This window comes from Mauremys reevesii, linkage group 1 (genome assembly GCF_016161935.1).
Source record: "Mauremys reevesii isolate NIE-2019 linkage group 1, ASM1616193v1, whole genome shotgun sequence".
Classification (NCBI taxonomy): Eukaryota; Metazoa; Chordata; order Testudines; family Geoemydidae; genus Mauremys; species Mauremys reevesii.
Window position 1 is genome coordinate 246767422 of NC_052623.1, and position 21781 is coordinate 246789202.

General features: G+C 42.5%; 1 protein-coding gene across 5 annotated transcripts in view; it reads right to left on the reverse strand.

Annotated features, from left to right (window-relative positions):
• Positions 1 to 21781, reverse strand: part of DERA (deoxyribose-phosphate aldolase) — a 95185-nt gene that overhangs the window by 33376 nt on the left and 40028 nt on the right. For all 5 annotated transcript variants that reach the window (XM_039520744.1, XM_039520742.1, XM_039520743.1 and 2 more), the window contains one exon: positions 11449 to 11577. In XM_039520744.1, coding sequence (XP_039376678.1) covers positions 11449 to 11577 — 129 coding nt within the window. The remainder of the gene's footprint in view (positions 1 to 11448; positions 11578 to 21781) is intronic.

Genomic DNA, 21781 nt, shown 5'->3' on the forward strand with positions numbered 1-21781 from the left:
ATTGAATATCTGCTGTAGGAATGGGCACGACTTGCACAGCGAGTGCGGCCACCAGCACAGGAATGCCACTGATTGGTTCAATCTCCTCAGTGTATGGCAACCAGCTGATAGAATCACAGGTGTAATCAGTGTCCCTTAAGAAGCTGATCTTCCTTAGCCCACCTCTAAGGGCATGTTTTCACTAGCAACATTAAAGCTTTAACGTGGCTGTGTAGTCGTGGCACCAGCTCTCCCAGAGCTGTAAAAATACCACCCCCATGAGGGGAGTAGCTCCCAGCACTGGTGCACTGTCTACACTGCCACTTTACAACGCTGAAACTTGCAGTGCTCAGGGGGGTGTTCTTTCACATCCCTGAGTGAGACCGTTGTAGTGCTGTAAAGTGCCAGTGTAGACAAGGCCTAAGTGTATGTCTACACTGCAATTAAAAACCTGTGACTGGCCTGTGTCAGCTGACTTGGGCTCAAACTTAGGGACTGTTTAATTATAGTGTAGAAGTTTGGGCTCAGACTGGAGCCCAGGCATTAGGATCCTGCAAGGTGGGAAGGTCCCAGAGCTCAGGCTGAACAGCTACAAGCCTGAAAAGCTACACTACAATTAAACAGCCCCTTAGCACTAGCCTAAGTCAGCTGGCATGGGCCAGGCATGAGTGTCTAATTGCACCATAGACATAACCTAAGACTTCAAAGACCTCAAGAACCGACAGCATGGCAGATAAACAGCCAGTGATGTAAGATTCATGATTCATATTGAATTGCAGTCTGCTTCCTTGAAAATAATGTACTTCCTCAGCCACTTATGTGCACTCACTCCCAGGTGCCACTATTTTTTCCCTAACACTGCAAGAATTGCATCTCTTAGCTAACGGATTATCTTTAGAGGGATGTCAAGATCTTTGTAGCTATTTACCACAGGGTTAAATAAAGAGAGGTGTATAATGTTAAATATTCCAGAAGAATTAATACTGTCAGTCAAATCTCAAAGACTTCATCTGGGCTTTCCAAAAGAGCTTAAAAGGAGGCAGGTGTCTAGCTCCCATTGAATTTCAGTGGAATTTAAACACATATTTTCCACTCCTTTGAAAATCACAGCCTTCAGCTAGGCACTCGTTTTGCCAGATCAGATGAATGGTACATGTAGTCTAGTATCCTGCTTCTGGCTGCTGTCAACACCTTATGTTTCAGAGGACAATGAAATGCTTGAATAATGTGGCTACAATGCACTGTGCAATGCTGAACATTCAGAATGTGGTTGGGCTGGGGATAACGTAATGGGGATGTTAAGAAATTGAATATGAAGGAGCACTTCCTTTAAAAAAAAAATCTGACTAGTGTTGACATGTGCCTCATGTTCTCTAAATAGTAATGTAATCCAACAATATGACCGCATGCAATAAAGTCACATGGGCTGATCCTCTAACTTATTTTTTGGGTTTGTTGAACAGCTGAGCTCCAAGCACTTGATCCCCAACCTTCTCTAGGCCTAATCCTAAAACCGTTAGGCCAATGGGAGTCTTTCCATTCATTTCAATGGGTATTGGATCAGGTGAAGAGCGCTTGCTAAATATGTTGCCTAGCAAAGTCTAAAGAACAGGTAGGAATCCTAGGCCAAAGATGGACTTTTGTCCTCTGCCATAAGGAAACAGAATTGGGATGTGAAATAACATAGGACCTGTCTACCTGGGGACAGAGGGATACCTCACCACTGCAATTAAGACCATCCTTCATTATAATCTTGAGAGGACAGAAAGGCGATAGGGCCTTCTCGGTCCCAAGAACTCTCACCCTTTGAATATTTACTGAAGTACATCCCTGGCCTGCTCCACAAATTCCTGTTGTTTAAGGGGCAAAGAGTTTGTTACCATTGGGAGGAGGGTTAGTTTGCTGACCTGGATTTAAAATAATGACACAGAAAAAGTTCTTTTGATGTAATTCTGGGATTAATTTGGGATTGCTGTAGTGCCTACAGGCCTTTTGAAATTTGCAGGACTTAAGGAATTAATATTAGCACTGCAGCAGCCAGTTGTTTCTCCAGTTATGTTTCGATATCACTGGCAACATAAAATCTAATGTAACCCATTATTTCCTGGTTTTCGAAGGTGCTGGGCACCCATAGTTCCTACTAAAGTCAAACTGCCATGAGTGTACAATACCTCTGAAAATCTGGTAGTATCCATACAGAAATGATTAGACAAAATAAACCCTTGACAAATTATCCCGGGAGTCAGCCAGAAGACGTCTCTTACTTGCCACCAGTGTTCAAGGTGCACACAAGGTTTGGAGCGACAGATGAGAGAAGATCAAAGATCCTAGACATTAGGACATAGCATTTTTCAGGAGTGAAATTAAGACACAGAGAGGAGTTGCACAGTTAGCACCCCATTGAGCTGAAAGGAGGAAATTTCATCTCTTTTAGGGGCAAATCCCACCCACTCCCCAATGGGTACGGATGGCCCTCCTGTAGCGGAACCAGTTCTAGTATGCAAATGGCATGTAGCAGCACTTGGAGTGGCTATGCAGAGCAAGTGGTACAGAGGCTTCTCCAGCCATGAGGCTGTAAGGGCAACAGAACTTCTCTGCTGCCAGTGATTGCTCAAGGGCAGAAGGATTCCTCCCGCTCCGGCCCTGGAGGAAGTTGGCAGTGCACAACCTGACTGCTGAGACTGTTTGCTAGTCCCAGATTTAGATCTCGGGGGCCTGTCTGTTTCAGATTAGCTGTCGGTAAATTCAAGATGGCAGCACTGAATCGGCCTATGTTCAGAAGGGTTCCTTCACCAGACAAGAGTGAATAATTTATTTTAGATCAAAGCTTATTCTACAGAAACTTCTGGCTAAGATCCCACCAACTTGTCCCAGAAAACTCCCTATGTGCCTTGGCAACTGGATTACTTCGATTATAACCACTTTGGGGCAGGGATGATCTTTTTGTTCTGTGTTTGTAAAGTACCTAGCACAATGCAGTTCTGGTCCATGACTGGGGCTGGTAGGCACTATTCAAATACTACCACTAATAGTAATAGTTAAACCACAGAAAGGCATGTCTGTCCATTTGAATTTCTGGTGTCCTTACTCTTTACACTCTTGGGGCCCGTCCCAATCTAGGAACCAGATTCAGCATCACTGTAACCTTTTTAAAAGTTAACAGGATTGACAGCATGCTTCTTGCTAGTAGAATTTGTAGCTGTTTCCATGAGTAATTTAATGAGGGTGAGGATTTCAAAAATAAAGAAAAAATCAAAGCCCACAGCTGTAATGCTTTTTAAATTATGATTCTTCTGTGGTGAAAAACTTATTGTGGTCGCAAGAATTAAGCATATTGAAATCAATGGGAGTGGCTGGATCTGCAGCTGTTTTGCAAATCAGGTGACTTCTTAGCATGCCTAAATATGGACTTAAGAGCCTAACGTGCAACTCAATTTTGAAAACCTGAGCCCAAGTTCACAATTTTGACTTGGTGTGGTACTATCAGCTTCAGGCAGTAACAGATATTTAACAGCAAAATAATCCGATCACAACAACAGTACAAATGTTTACTTTTTTAAAAAAATCCTCATCTCTGTTAGGCATGATAGCAAAAAGTATGCTGTCAAGCCCACTTTTCTCAGGATCATGCAATGGCAACTTTTCTTTTTTTTTTTGCATCCATGCATGCAAAATGATAGTTTCTAGCATGATCCAAGCAAGACATAGCGTCAAATTTATCCTTCATGCAACCACCTAGTTCAATGGGTCTGCTTGATGATCAGCACATATGAAAATCAGATCATGTATTCAGGATCTGAAATAAAGATTTAGGAGCTGAAAAGTAGGCACAGCTTTTACAAAAGAAATCATAGTATTGGTTGCAAAGAAGTTAGGTGCCTGAAAATAGAGATTTAGGAACCTAACTTTAGGTGCACAGGCTCAGATTCTCCAAGGTATTTAGATGCCTAACGCCTATTGATTTCAATGGGAGATAGGCATCTAAACACCTGTGAAGATCTAGGCAACAGCACCTTATTTTTCAGAGGTGCTAAGCACCTGCAGCTCACACGGACTTCAACCGGAGTTTTGGGTTCTCTGTCTATGTGAAAGTCAAGCCCCCATGTTTCCAAATTTGACCCAGACCCCTTGGATACAGCTCTCCAATCAGTTCAGATTCCCACACCCACTCTCAAACAGAAAGCAAGAGATCAAAATAAAGAAGCTACTATACATATTCACAAGGATAAGTACTTACAAAATGAATCATGATGCAAGAAAAATCATTAACAATAGAGCCACCTGCTGTACTGCAAGAAAACTACACAGTAAAAAAAAAAGGGGGGGGAGATAATGTATAGAATAAACCAAAATAATTTGCAGTTTTCAACTATTATGTATTACAAAAGAGGTGAAAATGATCAGCAAATCAAATTAAACTACAGTGTAATTGTTATATGGCTCACCTCTTGTCACAATGATTTTGATGTATGGATAAAAACCATATTTACAAGCATAGTCCTCATCACTGTACTATGTGAATATCTCAAAAACACTAAGGAATTGAGCCTCTCAACACCCTTTAGGTAGAAAAGTATCATCTCTATATTACATAGAGAGAAACTGAGGCACGGAGCGAGGTTAACTTGTACAGGGTCACAGAAGAAAGCTGTGGCAGAGCCGAAAATTTTTATTAGAGTAGTATTTGTTCAATGTCGATAATGTGCTTGGCAATTTATCCTACACAAAAATAAAGATATTCTCTGTCTCAGAGAGCTAACCATAATAAAGATGGGCACAAGCAAGACAGGATACTCCAGAGATGGGGATAACTTAGGTGATTCTAATTTAAACTTCCCTCCATCTAATTCAATTATTGAAGTCTCTTCTTAACGAGCACTGTGAAATACGTGGGTTTGCAGAAGGGGTTTTGAGAATAGAATCCTTGTCAGCTATCTCCTAGTTCTGAGTCTTAATTATGAGACCACCTTATGTCCCTAAAACAGGGGTCAGCAACCTTCCAGAAGTGGTGTGCCAAGTTCACTGTAATTTAAGGTTTCGTGTGCCAGTAATACATTTTAACGTTTGTAGAAGGTCTCTCTCTATGTCTATATTATATAAATAAACTATTGTTGTATTTAAAGTAAATAAGGTTTTTAAAATATTTAAGAAGCTTCATTTAAAATACAGTAAAATTAAAATGCAGATCTTATCAATTTAGTGTGATCCTTGCCTGGGGTTCCAGCCACCGGCCCCGCTCAGCCCGCTGCTGGTCTGGGGTCCAGCCACCAGCCCTGCTCAGCCCACTGCCGGTCTGGGGTTCCGGCTGCCGGCCCCTTGCCAGTTGGGGTCCCTGCCGCTGGCCCCGCTCAGCCTCCTGCTGGCCTGGGTGAGCAGAACCCCAGGCTGGTAGCGGGCTGAGGGGGGCCAGCAGCTGGGATCCCAGCTGGCAGGAGCTGGCGGACGGAATCCCAGACCGGCAACGGGCTAAGTGTCTCAGTCTGCTGCCGGTCTGGGTGAATGAAACCCTAGGCTGGCAGCGGGCTGAGTGGTGCCAGCAGCCAGGACCTCAGATCGGCAGCAGACTGAGCCACTCAGCCCACTGCCAGTCTGAGGTCCCGGCCATCGGCCCCACTCGGCCCACTGCCAGCTGAGTGACTGGAACCACAGACCGGCAGCGGGCTGAGTGGCTCAGCCCACCGCCACTCTGGGGTTCCAGCCGCCGGCTCCTGCCAGCCAGGGTCTCAGCTGCTGGCCTGCTCAGACCGCTGCCAGCTTGAGGTTCCCTGGGGGTCCACAGGCCAGCAGCGGGCGCTGAGTGGGGCCGGCGGCTGGGACCCCGGCTGGCAATGGGGCAGCAGCTGGAACCCCAGAACGGCGGTAGGCTGAGCCGCTCAGCCTGCCGCTGCGTGCCATCAAAAATCGGCTCGCGTGCCGTAGGTTGCCGACCCCTGCCCTAAAAGCTTGTGTAGACTAAAGGAATTTGCAATGGGCTAATATACATACTTTGCACTGGTACAAAACAGTGCTTGAACTGTTGTCATGCACCTACCCTAGGGGGGTTGCACCGTCACAACTATATCAGTGCAAAACAAACAGTAAATCACTTCCAAAAAAAAAATCACTTCCTGTTTATGCTGAGCTGTTTGTCTCCCACTTACTTTGCAGCTTTCAGCTGAGGCCTAAGGATCAGATTAAAAGTAATTTTCTTTGATGTTTTCAACAAGGAGGAAATATTTTGCAATTTTGGAGTGCCTCTTAGCTGCAGATAGAGAACACTGCTGTTTCTCGGTGTCCCAATTATAACCTGACTAAGCATTTTACCGCTAAAATATCTAGTTGATGTGTGCTGTTATTACTCGCTGGAGATTTTGCATGTAGAGTATCAACATATGTGATTTGGGAAGCTAACCGTTTCATGGAGCTGTTATTCTCTACACAATGGATGTGAAGATGGAAATGGGGGTTTTCCAAATCAATTTTTCTAGGCAGTTTTCACTGTATTTAAAATATTAAAGTGACAGAATCCAAGCTGGATATCTATCTGTAGGCATTTTGGAATTGCTTGGACCAGGGCTGGCCTTACCATGAGGCAAACTGAGGCGCATGCCTCAGGTGCCAGACTGTGGGGGGGCACCACTAGGACCCAGACTGTAGAAAATTGTGTCTGCTGCTGGTGCATATGTATTCTCTCTGCTCTAGATGCACAGAGATGGTGGAGTGCTGTGCTGGAGGAAGGAGGGCACAAGAGACATAACAGGCAGGCAGGAGAACAGGTGAGAGAGAATAACAGAAAGCAGCAGGAGCTGCAGAGAGAGAGAGGAAGAGGAGCCTCTTATGTACATCTCTAACACCAGCTTCTCAGGGAGCTTCCTGTTTCCTGCTGCTTCCCTGAACCCACTTGAGGAGAACAGGCAGTCAGCTGAAGTAGTAGGAGCCAGGTAGGCCCTTAAGACACTGATCTCTTCCCTCACTCAGGCCCTGCTACCAGCCTGCTTATTTGTCCCCTTCAGTGTAGCCCTCAGTGTAGCCCTGAGTGTTGAGAGCCACTATAGCTGGCACAGAACAGACAGTCATGAGTGAAAGAAGAAAATGCCCCTCTGGGGCAGCATTCAGAAGAAAGAAAGAAAGCAAAGGAAGCTTTTCTATCTAATCAGGAAGGAGCTCTCCAGACCGAGTGAGGATGTGAGTGGTGAGGAGATGTCTGATCTTCCAGTTATTCAGAGTGCAGGTGACCTGGCAGCTACTGCAGCATCCATATCTCCGTCTCAAATGGATGTAACCATGCACATTCCTGAAGAAAAGTGTAGATCAGAGAAGAGTGTGGTGAAGGCACAAGAAACAGCTGCTGCTGAATTTAGTTCCTGTAGTCTAAATGATCCAGGACTGTGGACCCACTTGAGCAGTAGCCTGAGGGACTTCCTTGTACTGCATGGGCCACAGCAAGTGAAAAACTTCATGTTCCCCAAATACAATGAAAATAGAAGTTTCCATCCAACATATTACTGGTGTGAAATCCCCAATGGTGAAAAGTGGAGAGGCCATGGCTTATGTACTCAAAAACCCAGAATGCTGCATACTGTTTTTGTTGTAAACTCTTCCAGTCTAATGTTCCAGCCACATTGGGTTCTACAGGAACAAAGGACTGGAAAAATCTGGCTAGAAATCTGGCATGCCATGAGAAGGCAGCAAATCACCAAAGAGTTTGAGATGAGACTAAGGTTAAAGGCCACCATAGATGATCAGCATCAACAGAAGATTGCATCAGAGTCTCTTTACCGGCAAAATGTTCTGAAAAGGCTCATTGCCATTGTGAGAATGCTTGCTACCCAAAACCTAGTGCTGTGTGACACTTCAGATCAGCTGTATGTGCCAAACAATGGAAACTTCCTTAAAATTGTGGAGCTGATGGCTGAGTTTGATGCTGTACTCCAGGAGCATCTAAGAAGAGTCACCACCCAAGAAATGTACACACACCACTACCTTGGAAAAACAATTCAAAATGAGATCATACAGTTACTGGCAACAAAAGTCAAACAGAAGATTTTGACATATCTGAAGTCAGCAAGATATTACTCTGTTATTCTGGACTGCACACCTGACATCAGCCATACGGAACAAATGTCTTTAATGGTACGTTTTGTAACAACAACACAATCTAGTGAAAATGTCCCTGAAATGGTGACTGTCAGAAAACATTTTCTAGAATTTATTGACACTGATGATACTGGTATGACAAATGTGCTTCTTAAAAAGCTGGAAGATATGGGAATTGCAATAGCTGACATGAGAAGTCAGGGCTACGATAATAGTGCCAACATCAGAGGAAAGAACAAGAGTGCAGACACAGATCCGAGAGTTAAACCCTCGAGCTTTTTTTGTCCCATACAGTTCTCATTCATTGAACTTGGTGGTCAGTGATCAGCATCAGCTTCTAGTGAGGCTGCTGAATTTTTTAACGTAATTCAAAGCATCTATGTATTTTTCTCTGCATCAACTCATCAATGGCAAATTTTGAAGCAACAGCTGGGAACATCCTCTCTGATAATGAAACCACTGAGTGCCACACAATGGGAAAGTCGAGTGGAGGCGATAAAGCCTATCAAAAACCAAACTGGGAAGATAGATGATGCCATAGTTGCTCTTATGGATGATAATGCTATGACAGGAACTGTTCGAGGGAAATGGAATCACCAGAAACATACATAACTTCAAATTTATGTGTGGCTTAGTGTTGTGGCATGACATACTGTTTGAAATAAATGTTGTAAGCAAGAGACTCCAAAGTGTTGACCTTGATATATCTGGAGCAATGGAACAACTGGACAAAGTAAAGTCATACCTACAGTCTTACCGGTCAGATGAAGGATTTCAAAATGTTCTAAAGAGTGCACAGAAGTTAGCAGAGGAACTTCACACTGAAGCTATTTTCCCACCCATTCAAGAATACAAGAGTCACCGAAGAAGATGACATTTTGATCACGAGGCACAGGATAATCCCATAAGAGACCCCAAACAACAATTCAAAGTCGAATTCTTTAACCAGGTGCTAGATTGTGCAATACAGTCATTTGAAGAACCTTTCATGCAGCTCAAGGAACACAGCAGTATATTTGGGATATTTTATGATATTCCAACCCTCCTCACTATACCTGAAGAAGACTTACACCAGCAATGCAGGGCACTAGAGACAGTATTGACACATGATGACATGCGCAATATTGATGCGAGTGATTTAGGTGCTGAACTGAAAGCCCTTTCAAGATACATTTCAGCAGGATCAACTCCAAAGGCTGTTCTGGAATATATGTGCACAAATAAGATGACCACCCTCTTTCCAAATGCTTTTGTTGCTCTGCGCATACTTCTAACACTTCCTGTAATGGTTGCCAATGGAGAATGCAGCTTCTCCAAGCTGACGTTAATAAAAACACATCTACGCTCCACAATGGCATGGGAGAGGCTGGTCGGCCTTGCAACCATCTCAATAGAGCATGAGCTGGCCCAGACTGTGGACCTTCAGCAGGAAGCAGTTCAAATCTTTGCAATCAAGAAGGCACAGAAAGCACCACTTTGATTATTCAAACAGATAAAAATGCCAGTGTTTACTATGCAGACAAGAAAAAAGTTACATTTACTGTTCAGGCATTTGAAAGTTGTGTTACTTACATTTTTTGAACAAGGCATTTTAAGTTGTTAGTTCTCCTGTATTGGGGTAGGTAGCAGAGCAGTGCCATGAGAGGAGTAGAACAGGAAGAAGGCAGAATTGAGACTTTTCAAAGTTTTGGCTCAAGCGAGGGAGCTCATTTGAGCTCCCTGCCTCAGGTGCCAAAATGTTGTGGGCCAGCCCTGGCTTGGACAAGGATCCACCCTCCCTCCCCCCAAAATTGTATGCATCCCTGTTCAGATGCACTGAGGATGGGATGCTTTAGCAGACAACATTTGCTCCCTGAAAATGCAGAGTGGCCTTGTCATTTTGAAGCTATCTGCACACAAATACTAATGAACGTTATCTGTAATGCCTATAACAGCCACAGTATAATAGTCTTATTTATAAAATAAATCAAAGCAATGCTTTACTATCAGTGTATAAAAGAATCTCTAAAAGAATGATCAAATGAATAAAATCCATTAAGCACTTACTGGATATGTTTTCAGTTTTCATTGATCTGACTGTATTCTAGTACTGAGCAGTACTTTTCCACTGCAAATTTCTATTATACATTTTTAGAAGGGCTTGTCCAGTCAGGATGTTAATGCACAACAAGTCAAGGTGTGAATATATAGCATGCCAGCTTGCCACACAATAACATCCCATATGCACACTGCTACAGTACACTAAAGTTCCATTGTCAGAGTGCATTATGGAACTTTTAGTTCACTATAGCAGTGCCCATACAGGACGTTACTGCATGGCAAGTCAGTGCACTGTAGATTTGCACGATGGCTTGCCATGCACTAACATCCTGAGTAGAGATGCCCTAACATCGGGTGATATTCATACCTGTGCAGAGGCCCAGCCCAAGGCATATGCACCACTTAAACCCTGAGAACATCAGACTTCAGGGTCTCAAAGGTGAATTTCATCCTCAACACACAGATCTAAATTTGTACCTATATAGGGATAGACAGGGCTCATCAACATGAGCTTACAGGAGCAGTCCCAACAATATTGGAGCAATATGGCCTAGTGGATAGAACACAGGACTGGGATTAAGAGTCTCTAGTTCTATTTCCTTCTCTACAACTGACCTACTGGGTAACCTTATGTAAGTCACTTTACCTCTCTTTGCCTCAGTTTCCCATCTGGAAACTGGATATACTAATCCGGACCTCCTTTGTAAAGTACTTTGAGATCTAATGAGAAGTGCTATTTAAGAATATATGAGGAGGTAGAATTATTATATGGGACTTACTCGTGTAAGTGGTCATTGGTATGAGTAAGGGTTGCACAATATAGCCCAAGGTAAATGGAAATAGTTCTCCCATATGTACTATTTGGCAAATTAATAATGTTTACAAATCAGATTTTTTTGTCCATATTACAACTGGTCCAAATGTTTTGAATTCTGAAATTTTGATGACATTCTGAATTTAGATGAAACTTACTACTTTATTGTAAGTTCTTCAGAGGAAGAAGTGTCTCTTACTATGAGTTTGTATTGTGAGTAGTAGAATGGGGCCCAGTCTCAACGGGGGCCTTTAGAAGCTGCTATAAATACAAATAAATAATAATATAGGAAAAAATTTTACTAAACTTTTGCAAATTATTCTTCCCATTTTATGACCAGCTCCAGTAAATATCATAGTTTTATACAAAAAAAGTGACATATCTTACTACCTGCGATATTAATCGTTACTAACTGGGGTGTTAAATACTTAGAATAAACAAAACTGTGATCTAACATCCAACCGTCAAGCCCCTAATTTAAAACTAAAGATTTTCGTGACTGTATTATCTACAGAATGTTTAAAAATGCATATATTTACCTGCCATCATCGCTACCATGCTGGCTTTGTAGACATTGGTAAGTGATCCCAGCTCTCCTGTTGCCAAGATTGTTTTCATGTGAGCATCTCCACAGGCCTGACGAAACTGACGGATCTCTTCATAGAGGCCTACGGGAAAGTCATTTTAAAACTATAAAAGCTGGTCAAGAAACATTCTGAAGTATGGTGTTTATTTCCACTTCTGGGTGAATGCAAACAGGTCTAAGAACTAGTTATAAAGCAAAATGTTAAAGATTCAGTGAATCACATTGCTGTGTAGGTAGTTAGCACTGCTATACAGTTTCAAATTCATTTTAATAGCTGTTAACTTCATTTCATTCAAAACCAAGAAACTATTCAAATATGTTTGACATATGAGAACAAGTCAGCAGTATAAACAGGACAAAGACTTAAAAATCTCACTGACTAGCCCTAAATATACCAATAAAACATTATCAATACTTCTAAAGTCTCTCCTGTTTGCTTGTTAATAGCTTTCCTGTACATTCATTGTGTCATTTTTCTCCTTCTCACTCCAGCCTTCTGATGCTCTCGGCCTTGTAATCAACTTTCTGGAATGTCTTCTACTTTCTGGAATGTGTTTTGCAGCCTGTCCCACTCCGTCTCGTCTTCCACTCCTCTTCTACCCCACCATTTCTAATTCTGCCCTTAGATGACATACACAGTTCCCAGTGGAGTTGCATACACGCATCCAAGGGCAGAATTTGGCCCTTATCCTTATCCATAATTGATAAGATGAGCTGGTTAGAATTCAGGAAGGAGCTCGTGTGTGAACCTGTAGCTATTAAACAAACCAACCAAAAAACTCTGCTTTTGAATCTGAAACGATTGTCATAGCCACAGGAATGCCACGCACCCAAGTGCCCTTCCCTTGCAACTTGACAGGCTCTTATTTCAGTATGGACTAGAATAAATTTGAAAACATTAAGAAACTTCTAATTGACATTGTTTTAAAAAATGATTAAACCCCTTTGACCTGATCAGATAATGAGGGGTGAGTGTGGAAACACTGGGAAATCCACCATATTTTGGTGGAGACTGAAGTATTCTAAAATAACAAAGGATGGGAAATAGCCGCTAGATAAATCCAAACATGAATATTAATACACAGTCATGCTTTTCTAGTAAAATATAACTACAGACATTTTGAAAAAGGGCAGATACCCCAACATTAGCGACCTGGAGAAATCAAGTATGGGAAGCCCTTTTAGTGGAAACAATGACAGACAGCTTTATATCAGAATCAAGTAGTTTCTATAATATAGTGTTGCCATTTTTGAAATTTTAACAAAATAAAGATACAGATAAAAGGATGACCAACCAAACTGGGTAACAAATTCAGATTACGAGTAAGATTTGTTAATACATGAATGGAAATCAATGTATATTAATACACCTCTACCCTGATATAATGCGACCCGATATAACACGAATTTGGATATAACGCGGTTGGGGCTGTGCGCTCTGGTGGATCAAAGCAAGTTCAATATAACGCGATTTCACCTATAACGCAGTAAGATTTTTTGGCTCCTGAGGTCAGCATTATATCGAGGTAGAGGTGTAATGATTAACTATATTTAAATACATCTTTGCTGTGCAATGGACCATGATAACTGTGGACATTACAGAGCAAAGGCATGTTTAGTGATAAACTAGCAATCCTCTCTCCACCCCCAAGAGACTCTCCAAACCATTCAGTGGACTTATCAAACTGCTTCACTGCTGGTCCTCCATTCCACCTGCTGTGCTTCTGCATTCTATTGATGTCAGGATGTAGCTGCTGTGTTTGATAGCACTGCAGTGTTCCACTGCGACATACTATGCATATTAGCAGACAACTGGCTAATGCACTTAGTGAGTCCCTTTATAGACACCTGGCTTACCTCACATCTCACTATGTACCCAAAGTGTGAATTAATCAGTGCTACCATACAGTCAAACATGTATTATTGATACTCCAGAAGCCTCCTAGATCAAATCAACACTCAGAAAGGAAACACAAAGAACCTGTGTTATTTGCTTGAGTAGAGGATTTGATAAGTGATAATATGACTGGCTGATGCTCATGTTAGATCATGATACAGTCTCTTTTTGTGGAGTGACTATTTCCTGAAGCCTTTAGAAAACCAAGGAAACAGCTTTCATGTTCTACTAGTTTCAGTAGCAATAAGAAAAGATTCAAGTTTTCTCTAGTTCTAAGACATGCCGCCAAAAATTTCAAAACAAATTAATAGAATGTAAATTTAGGTTGGATGCCATGAAAGAAAATTATCTTGTTCTCTGAAGGTAGTGCTATAGTTATAGTATTATTCCCCCCCGTTGATATGTGCTTCTATATGAAATTAAGTATCAGAGGGGTAGCCGTGTTAGTCTGGATCTGTAAAAGCAGCAAAGAGTCTTGTGGCACCTTATAGACTAACAGACGTATTGGAGCATGAGCTTTCGTGGGTGAATACCCACTTCGTCGGATGCATGTAGTCTATAAGGTGCCACAGGACTCTGCTGCTATATGAAATTAGTGCAGGAATGAGTTAACTGCCTCACTAGCCAATGGCATGTGTGGCACCTAATGAAGAGGAATAACTGAGGCTCCTCAGCCATCAGTATCTTTTCTGTCACATTCTTCAAGGTAATGGTGAAAATGCAAATGTACTTTTTCCCCTGACTCTAGCAGTGGGGGCACAATAACATGTCTGTAATAGTTACCATATATTCAGAGAACAATTGTTACAGATAATATCTTTTTTTTATATGGTGCCTTTGATCCTAAAATATCCCAACACACTTTTCAGCTTTACAGCACCTGGGGGGAAGGTACCCTACGGGCACAAGTCATATTGCAATATAGTAAAGAGAAAGGAAGTTTTGATCATGGATTCAGTATTCACACAGAGCAGACGGGAGGCCATTTTAGGGTTGCATGCAAATTATTTGCACAAGCTTCATGATACTCAAGTTGCATGCTTCCTAAGGAAACTGGGCTGAGTAGATCATACCGGACCTGAACTCATGATTTCCTGGTGCCTGGGCTTTGTACGTGGTAGGGTTTGCTGCCAAAAATGTGTCTGTTGTTCAGCTCCACCAGTCCCATCACTGGGAAAGTGCAGACAGGATGCTAGCAGCCCCTGGTATTTTAACCACTATGTTGTTCAGATTTCCTGAAGAGGGCTAGGTGACAAAGTGGTTAAAATGCCAGTGACTGCCTCATGCCTTGTCTACACTAGTGCTCCTTCTGCTACAACTGGTGGCACTGAACCAGTTAGTAGTAATGGTGGAAAACTTATTTTATGTAAAAAATGACTAGTGTAGAAACATCCTTCTCATTTCAGATGTGAAACTTAGACCATTACACTACTCCACTATCATTGGAAAGGCTGTGAGAGAGCCAACTTCTGGCTGTTGTGTAAAAAAAAAAAAAAAAAAAAAAAATCGGCCAACCAACCCTCAACACTCCAGGGAAAATTGCTAATAGTAGCATCTTGATACACAGAGCAATATCTGTATTAAAAGTTGTCACTTCAACTCAGCAAAGACTCAAAGGGGAGAAAGAGAATCATGGCCTGTCTTCTAGCCTTTAGATTTGGGCAAGATCCTCAGCTGATGTGTAAATCAGCATAGTCCCATTGACTGTTGTAAATTGGTACCACTAAAATCAACAGAACTGTGTCAGTTTACACCAGCTGAGGAGCTGACTGAGGTACAGTCTGTGCTGATGGGGATGCAGAGTGGCATGAGGCAACAGCAGCTTTGTTAAAAGACTGAGCCCCTCAGTGACTCAGCTCAATCTTAACATTCTCCACGGCCTGCCAAAGAATTTTAGTGGATTTGTGGCCCTCTATTATCTTAAAGTTGCCCAAACCTGTTTTAAGGAATTTCTCCTTTTCTGGTTTGACCTTCACTTGCTCTTTCGTTGGTTGGTTGATTTTTTAATCTTGCTTTCCTTTCTCTTCTCATAGTTCTCTCCCCTCCATTTCCATTCCTCACCCATCTTCTTGCAATAAGAATCAGAAACAAGGTCCCCCACCAAATCCAGGCAAGTTTGGGAAGGCGAGCAGGCAGTGAAGTGATTTTGTGGATGTCACTCTCCAAATACAGGACTGTCAATAGCCCCGTTAACAATGCAGCTTCCTGTTACCAAAGTCCAGTGGGCCAATGGAAATGGAGACAAATGTTGAAGTGGCCTATTGAAAAGGTGACAGATCCTTCAATTCCTTAGTGGCATCCGAGAAGGAAGCCTTACTGGAACCAATATTGGGGAGGGATTTGGTATGCAGTTCCCCTGTGGAGTTCGGCCTTCAGAAAGGACATTGGTGCTTCAACTATAATAGAGCAGCTGATGGTGGGCTCATAATTACCTAGAAGGGATTGGTGGAGATTGAGCAGCATGATCATGGCATCTCAGCAGGCTTTGGGACCATAGTGCCCAATCCCACACACCTATTGATGTCAATAGAGAGATTCCCATTAACTTCAATGGGCCATGGATCATTTTTTGACACATGGCCTATACTGTTGTATAGTGTTCCATTTCCGTTGCTGCAGCCTATTGCTCTCCCAAACAAAAATGTCATTTGCCTTTCATTCATGATATGCCAGTGGAAAAAATCAGATAGTTAAGTACACAATACTTTCTGAAAAGTACTACTGTACTAAATCTGCTCTTTAACAATTTTTTTAACATGCACCATTAGAAAGCATGTTAAGCAGTTGTTAAAAAGCAGATTTAGACTATTATATTTCAAGTACAATAAATATATTCAACAATATGTAAGAACAGCTTTAAAGTAACTCTCCGTATAATTGGGTGTTCACTAAAATACGTAATATAACATTGTCCAGCAACTTTTTAAACAAAGTCACAAAAAAATTAGAAAATGCAGTTTTCATCTATCAAGGTGACTAATTATCCCACAGTCTAGGGGGGAAAAGCTGAAAAAATACATAGAAACAGAAAGATCTAGTTTGCAAAATAAAAAACTTAATATAAACCACACATATTTTTGTCAAGAACACCTGAAGTTTTGAAGAATCACAGCATGAGAAAACAACCATAAAAATACACTGGGGCTACAAGTATATGCAAAGGTTCTGTCATTATTATAAAGCACATGAGCAAAGCAGTTGTGGTTTATGAAGTCATTGGAACAAAGATGTATTTACTGCCCTCGCCACTACTTTTCAATTTTATATAACACATGGGTCCTGCTTCGAAAGACTTCCTTAGCCCTTTCTCTGGCTTCCTCAAATAAATTGTAGAATGCAAAAAGATTTATCATTTCTAGACATTACATATAGCCAGAGTTTGGGCTATATTATAAATCATATATATGTCTGTAGAATGTTAATCCTATATACTGAACATCAGCCTTGCAACAAAATTTCCCCTCATCCACTAGAGTTCCTTTCCTTGATAGGCGAGTTAAATATCAGGGTTTTTATTCCCCCTGTTAATGTCATCCTCAATGTTGTAAGGGTGGGTGAGTAAATTTTGTTCCTTGGATAGTTCTCTTTTCATGACAAATACAGTACACACAGATGTACATTCCTACATAAACTCTCAGAAATCTATCAGTGATAAACTCAGTGACCCCCTTGTGGAAATAAATCACAACTATTTATTTAAAAAAAAAAACTGCTTTCTTCAAGTTTACCACAACATTTTCTGTGGATAAAAGAAATGAATAAAATGATGAAAAGTCAAAATCTGATTTGTTTACTTTTAATCTACTCCACCCACCCTGTCACATCTGAGTGCTCCTCCCCAGTTACTTCTGTTCCTACGTAACTGTCTGTCACCACATGCAGAAAAAGCTGATACAGTTCAAGTTAAAACATACACACCACAGCTGCAGTGGTGCCAGTTCATCCTGTTTCATGGGGCAAAGCCTAAGACCTGCAACTTCCGATTAACTTCAATAGGAGTTAATTCACTTTAAGGCCAGGAGGGACCACAGCGATCGCCTAGTTTGACCTCCTGCATAACACAGGTCACAATTTCACACAGTAATTTCTGCATCGTGCCCAATAACTTGTGATTGAGTGTCAGGTGTTCAGGATCTGTCCCTGTGACAGGGCAGCTCGGCCCTGCACTGGTACAGAGGGGATTAAGGAAGCCCCACCCCTGAGGCTCCGCTGGGCATGCTCCACCTGGAAGTCAGGTGTAAAAGCCTGCAGAGCTGCTCAGTCAGGGCTGACTGCCGAGGAGGGACACTTGGCAGGGGCTCCAGCCTAGGAGCCATTACAGCCCTTACCTACGAGAGCTGAAGAGCCAGAAACCTGGATCAGAGGCTTGCTGCTATCGGAACCCCAGGGAGTGTCTGGTGCTGAGGAGCCTGGAGACCCTGATACCATATGGACCCCTGCTGCAGGAAGTGACCCAGAGAGGGCGAGGGAGTGGTACCTCCCACCCTTATGAGGTCAGTGTGTTTCAGTAGATTCCCTGCTGACCCTGTGGTGGGCTGTTCTGCCACTGGTAGGGCCCTGGGTCAGGGCACAGTAGAGTCGGGTAGGTCCAGGCCCCCCTATCAGGGGCTGCCACTCCCTTGTGATGGCCCCCAGGCACCAGCCACTAGGCCCCCAGTTTTGCCTCCAAAGCTGGCTGTATTGACTCTCACCACTAGGCCACGCTACCCCACTAGGGGAGGGGGAAATTAGGTGGACTCTAGCCATTGGGCCGCATTGCCCTAGGGGCACATTGAATGGACTCTGGCCACTAGGTGGCATTACCCCACTCAGGAAGAGGCAGTAGATGGACCCTGGCCATTGGGCCACACTCTGCTGACTACCAGGCGGGGTGGTGTGTGTGTTAGAAAATGGACGTAGGCATAGAGAGGCAGGGTTACCTCCCACCCCCCTGACTTAAGGGGTCGACGAGGTACAAAGCCTGCCACAGTCCCTCTATTATTTCTTCTTTGACATCCCTTTTCATAATCATGTACAATATACTTTAAATTCTATTTTCTGTTGATTACATGGGGTAACTCAGTGACCCCTGTTCTAAGAAGTTTGTGTCTAAGGCCTGCCCATGTTGTGACCTCTGAAGCATGGTAACTGCAGGCATGTTCAGAAACAGCTATTCAGCACTGTTCTGCACATTAAGCAGAACAATTCTTGACAACTTTTTCAGGCACCAATTGTCGCTACTCTAGGGCAGATTGGTGTTCTCTTGTGGATAGGGCTCTCTTGCAGCCAACTGGGTTAGCTGGAACTGTGCTCAAGACTAGTCCTCACTCCCGTTCCTGGATATGCAGTGATAATATGCTTTGTAACTCTGATTGTGAACAAAAGTACAGCTATGAGAAAGTGATAGGGCTGGATGGAATATCTGAACTGTATGAGAACAGTGTAATTGTCAGATGTCTGTCTGAACACTAAAGAAGGAAAAAATACAAATACTGCATTTTTTTATAATATGGCCACCACTGAGCAGCAGTGGCCACTTCAAGTCTGCTGTGGGGGTGCAAACCCTGCTCAAGCAATAATGTGGAGATAGTCACGTAGAGGCACCCGTTTCATATGTGGTTCTCTCCTTGCCCATACAAAAAAAGGGGGGGGGGGATGAGGGACGAAATTGCAAACTCTTTCTATTTTATATCAAGTCTTGCAATATTTGATGTTTCACTTACAGTCCCAGCTCCCAGAGACAAGCGATTATACAAGAACTTTAGTTTTCAGTTACAAAGTTTATAGCTCTCACGGGTTGTGGAGAAAAGTTTGTGAGCCAAGTGAACCCTAAAAACTCTAAAACAAGAAGGCAAATCAAAAGAACTAATTTTTTTTGCGGGGGGAGGGGTTTTGTTTTAAATCTCATGCTTTTTGCATACTTGGGTCTGGCAGTACTCTCTGTCCAGCTATCCATAGCCTTAGAGATCCCTGTGTGGGCAGGTGGAAGGTGCTGTGCCTTTTTTTTCTCTTTGGCATTCAGCTGATCTTAATACCGTCCAAGTTTGTATAGCTCCTGCTGCAATGCGGGGCTCCCTTAGGAGGACTGTTGGTGGGTCAGGGAGCCTTTGGCTGTGGCTGAATGGAGTGGAGGAAAGCAAATAAACTCAGAGCAAATGTGGAGACAAAGGGGCCTGTTGCGCAGATGGCTCTGGCCTCCAGTAGGATTTAGAGGATGGGGAAATCTGAGTTGAACCTTTTCTTTTCTCCTTAGGTGGATGGGACAAACCCTGCCTCAATGACAGAACTATCTATTGGAAACACCATGAGGGAACTTTTTGAATATCCCCCTCACTGATCCCAGTCAGTGGGTTTTTCCACAGAAGGGCACAACCTGCACTTTTAAAAATTAATTTGTTCATATCTGATAACTAATTATTCGCTTTTTTTTAAATTTAAACATTTTGATTTTTGCAGCTCTCAAGAATGTTTAATAGTGGAACTATATAAGTCGCCTTATCATTTAATTATTTTGGTCCATATTAGGATCCTACACAAAAAATTATTATTCAGAATTTGGTCAGATAGTAAAAACAGAAGGGGGGATTAATGCTATTGATATTCTGCATAGTGTAACCCATTAAAATGCTAAATATGTTTATGAGAAGATTATTTATGAATAGTTCCATTTGTATACACCCTATAAAAAGTGCTCGAAGTCTGTGGCTCCACTAATGTCTCTATTACTACTTCATAATAACTTGGTTTGTGTCTACACTAAGCAGTTTCTGAACCATGCAGGAAAGGTGCTACAGAATCACAATTGAACCCAACTAGTGTGCACACTGTTCCAACTAGAAGTCTAGCACATCTAATCTTTGTAGTCTGGTCACTCAAAGGGTATGTCTACACCAGGGGTAGCCAACCTATGGCACGTGTGCCGAAGGCGGCACGCGAGCTGATTTTCAGTGGCACTCACACTGCCTGGGTCCTGGCCACTGGTCCAGGGGGCTCTGCATTTTATTTAATTTTAAATGAAGCTTCTTAAACATTTTAAAAACCTCATTTACTTTACCTACAACAATAGTTTAGTTATATATTATAGACTTATAGAAAGAGACCTTCTAAAAACGTTAAAATGTATTACTGGCACGTGAAACCTTAAATTAGAGTGAATGAATGAAGACTCAGCACACCACTTCTGAAAGGTTGCCGACCCCTGGTCTACACTCATAAAATGCTTTGTTTTAGAAAATGTGTTAACACACATTTTAATTAGCATGATGCTAAACACAATTTGGAGCCTACTGTAAGCATGCATTTTTGTGTTTAAAAAATGTGTTAGCTGATCATGGGAGGGGGACATATGATTAACCACAATCAATTAATATATATTTTTTAAAACCCACACAATGGTACTAGTCTATTCTAGAAGATAAGTCATGTTTAAGTTAAAATGGTGCTAGCTCATTTTATAATGCAATACATTTCCACGGTGCAGAAAAGGCCTAAACTGGCTTCTAAAACGGTTTCACTTACCACTGTTCAAATTGTACAAAACTCTTTTCAAAACCAGTTTAGCTTCATAGCAACATGGATAGGGCATAAATATCTCCCAAGTCACTGAATTAGACTAATTTTTGCAACACAAAAATCAGCACAACAAATTAGCTTTAAGATGGCATTTGAATGATAATTATTCTTTATATCTCCATTTAGATCCTTAGAACAAATATATTGTGGAGAGCAGCTGTTTGGGCTTTCTGCTTACTTCCCAGTTAGTATATTTCAATCTTTTACTGGAGGTATGACCTCTAGTGGAAGAAAAGAGGATCATCTACTTACCACAGCAATTTCAGTCCTGTTATTATTTATTATTTGTTTCAGAGTAGCAGACGTGTTAGTCTGTATCTACAAAAAGAACAGGAGTACTTGTGGCACCTGTGGCAGAGCTCTGACCTTGCTCCCGTGGGTCCTGCACTTCTAGGCGGTTTATGCTAGCCTCAGTGGCTCACTGTGACCCTTCCCGTAGCCCTTCTCTCTCTCTAGGGCCAGGGTTGGCCAGGTTTACAGTCTACTGAGCCCTTTTCATCATAGGCTGCAAGGAGGTTGGTGCGAGAACTCCCACAGTCTCTGTTCAGCCTCCTGTCCTGACAGGGACCTGACTTCCCCTTCCAGGAGCTGTTCCTGTAGTGGTGGGTTGGGGGGGAACCCGGGCCCACCCTCTACTCCGGGTTCCAGCCCAGGGACCCTAATGGTAGCAGCTGTTGGCAGCCAACCTTTCACTGCCAGAGTTGCTACATTTCCCTGGGCCACTTCCCCACAGCTTTCCTGCTTCTCCCTTCTTCACCCGTACCTTAGGGCTCCTTTAACGATGTTTTAGGGTGTCTTCAGTAACCAGTCCTTCAGCCACACTTCCTCTCCTCTGGCT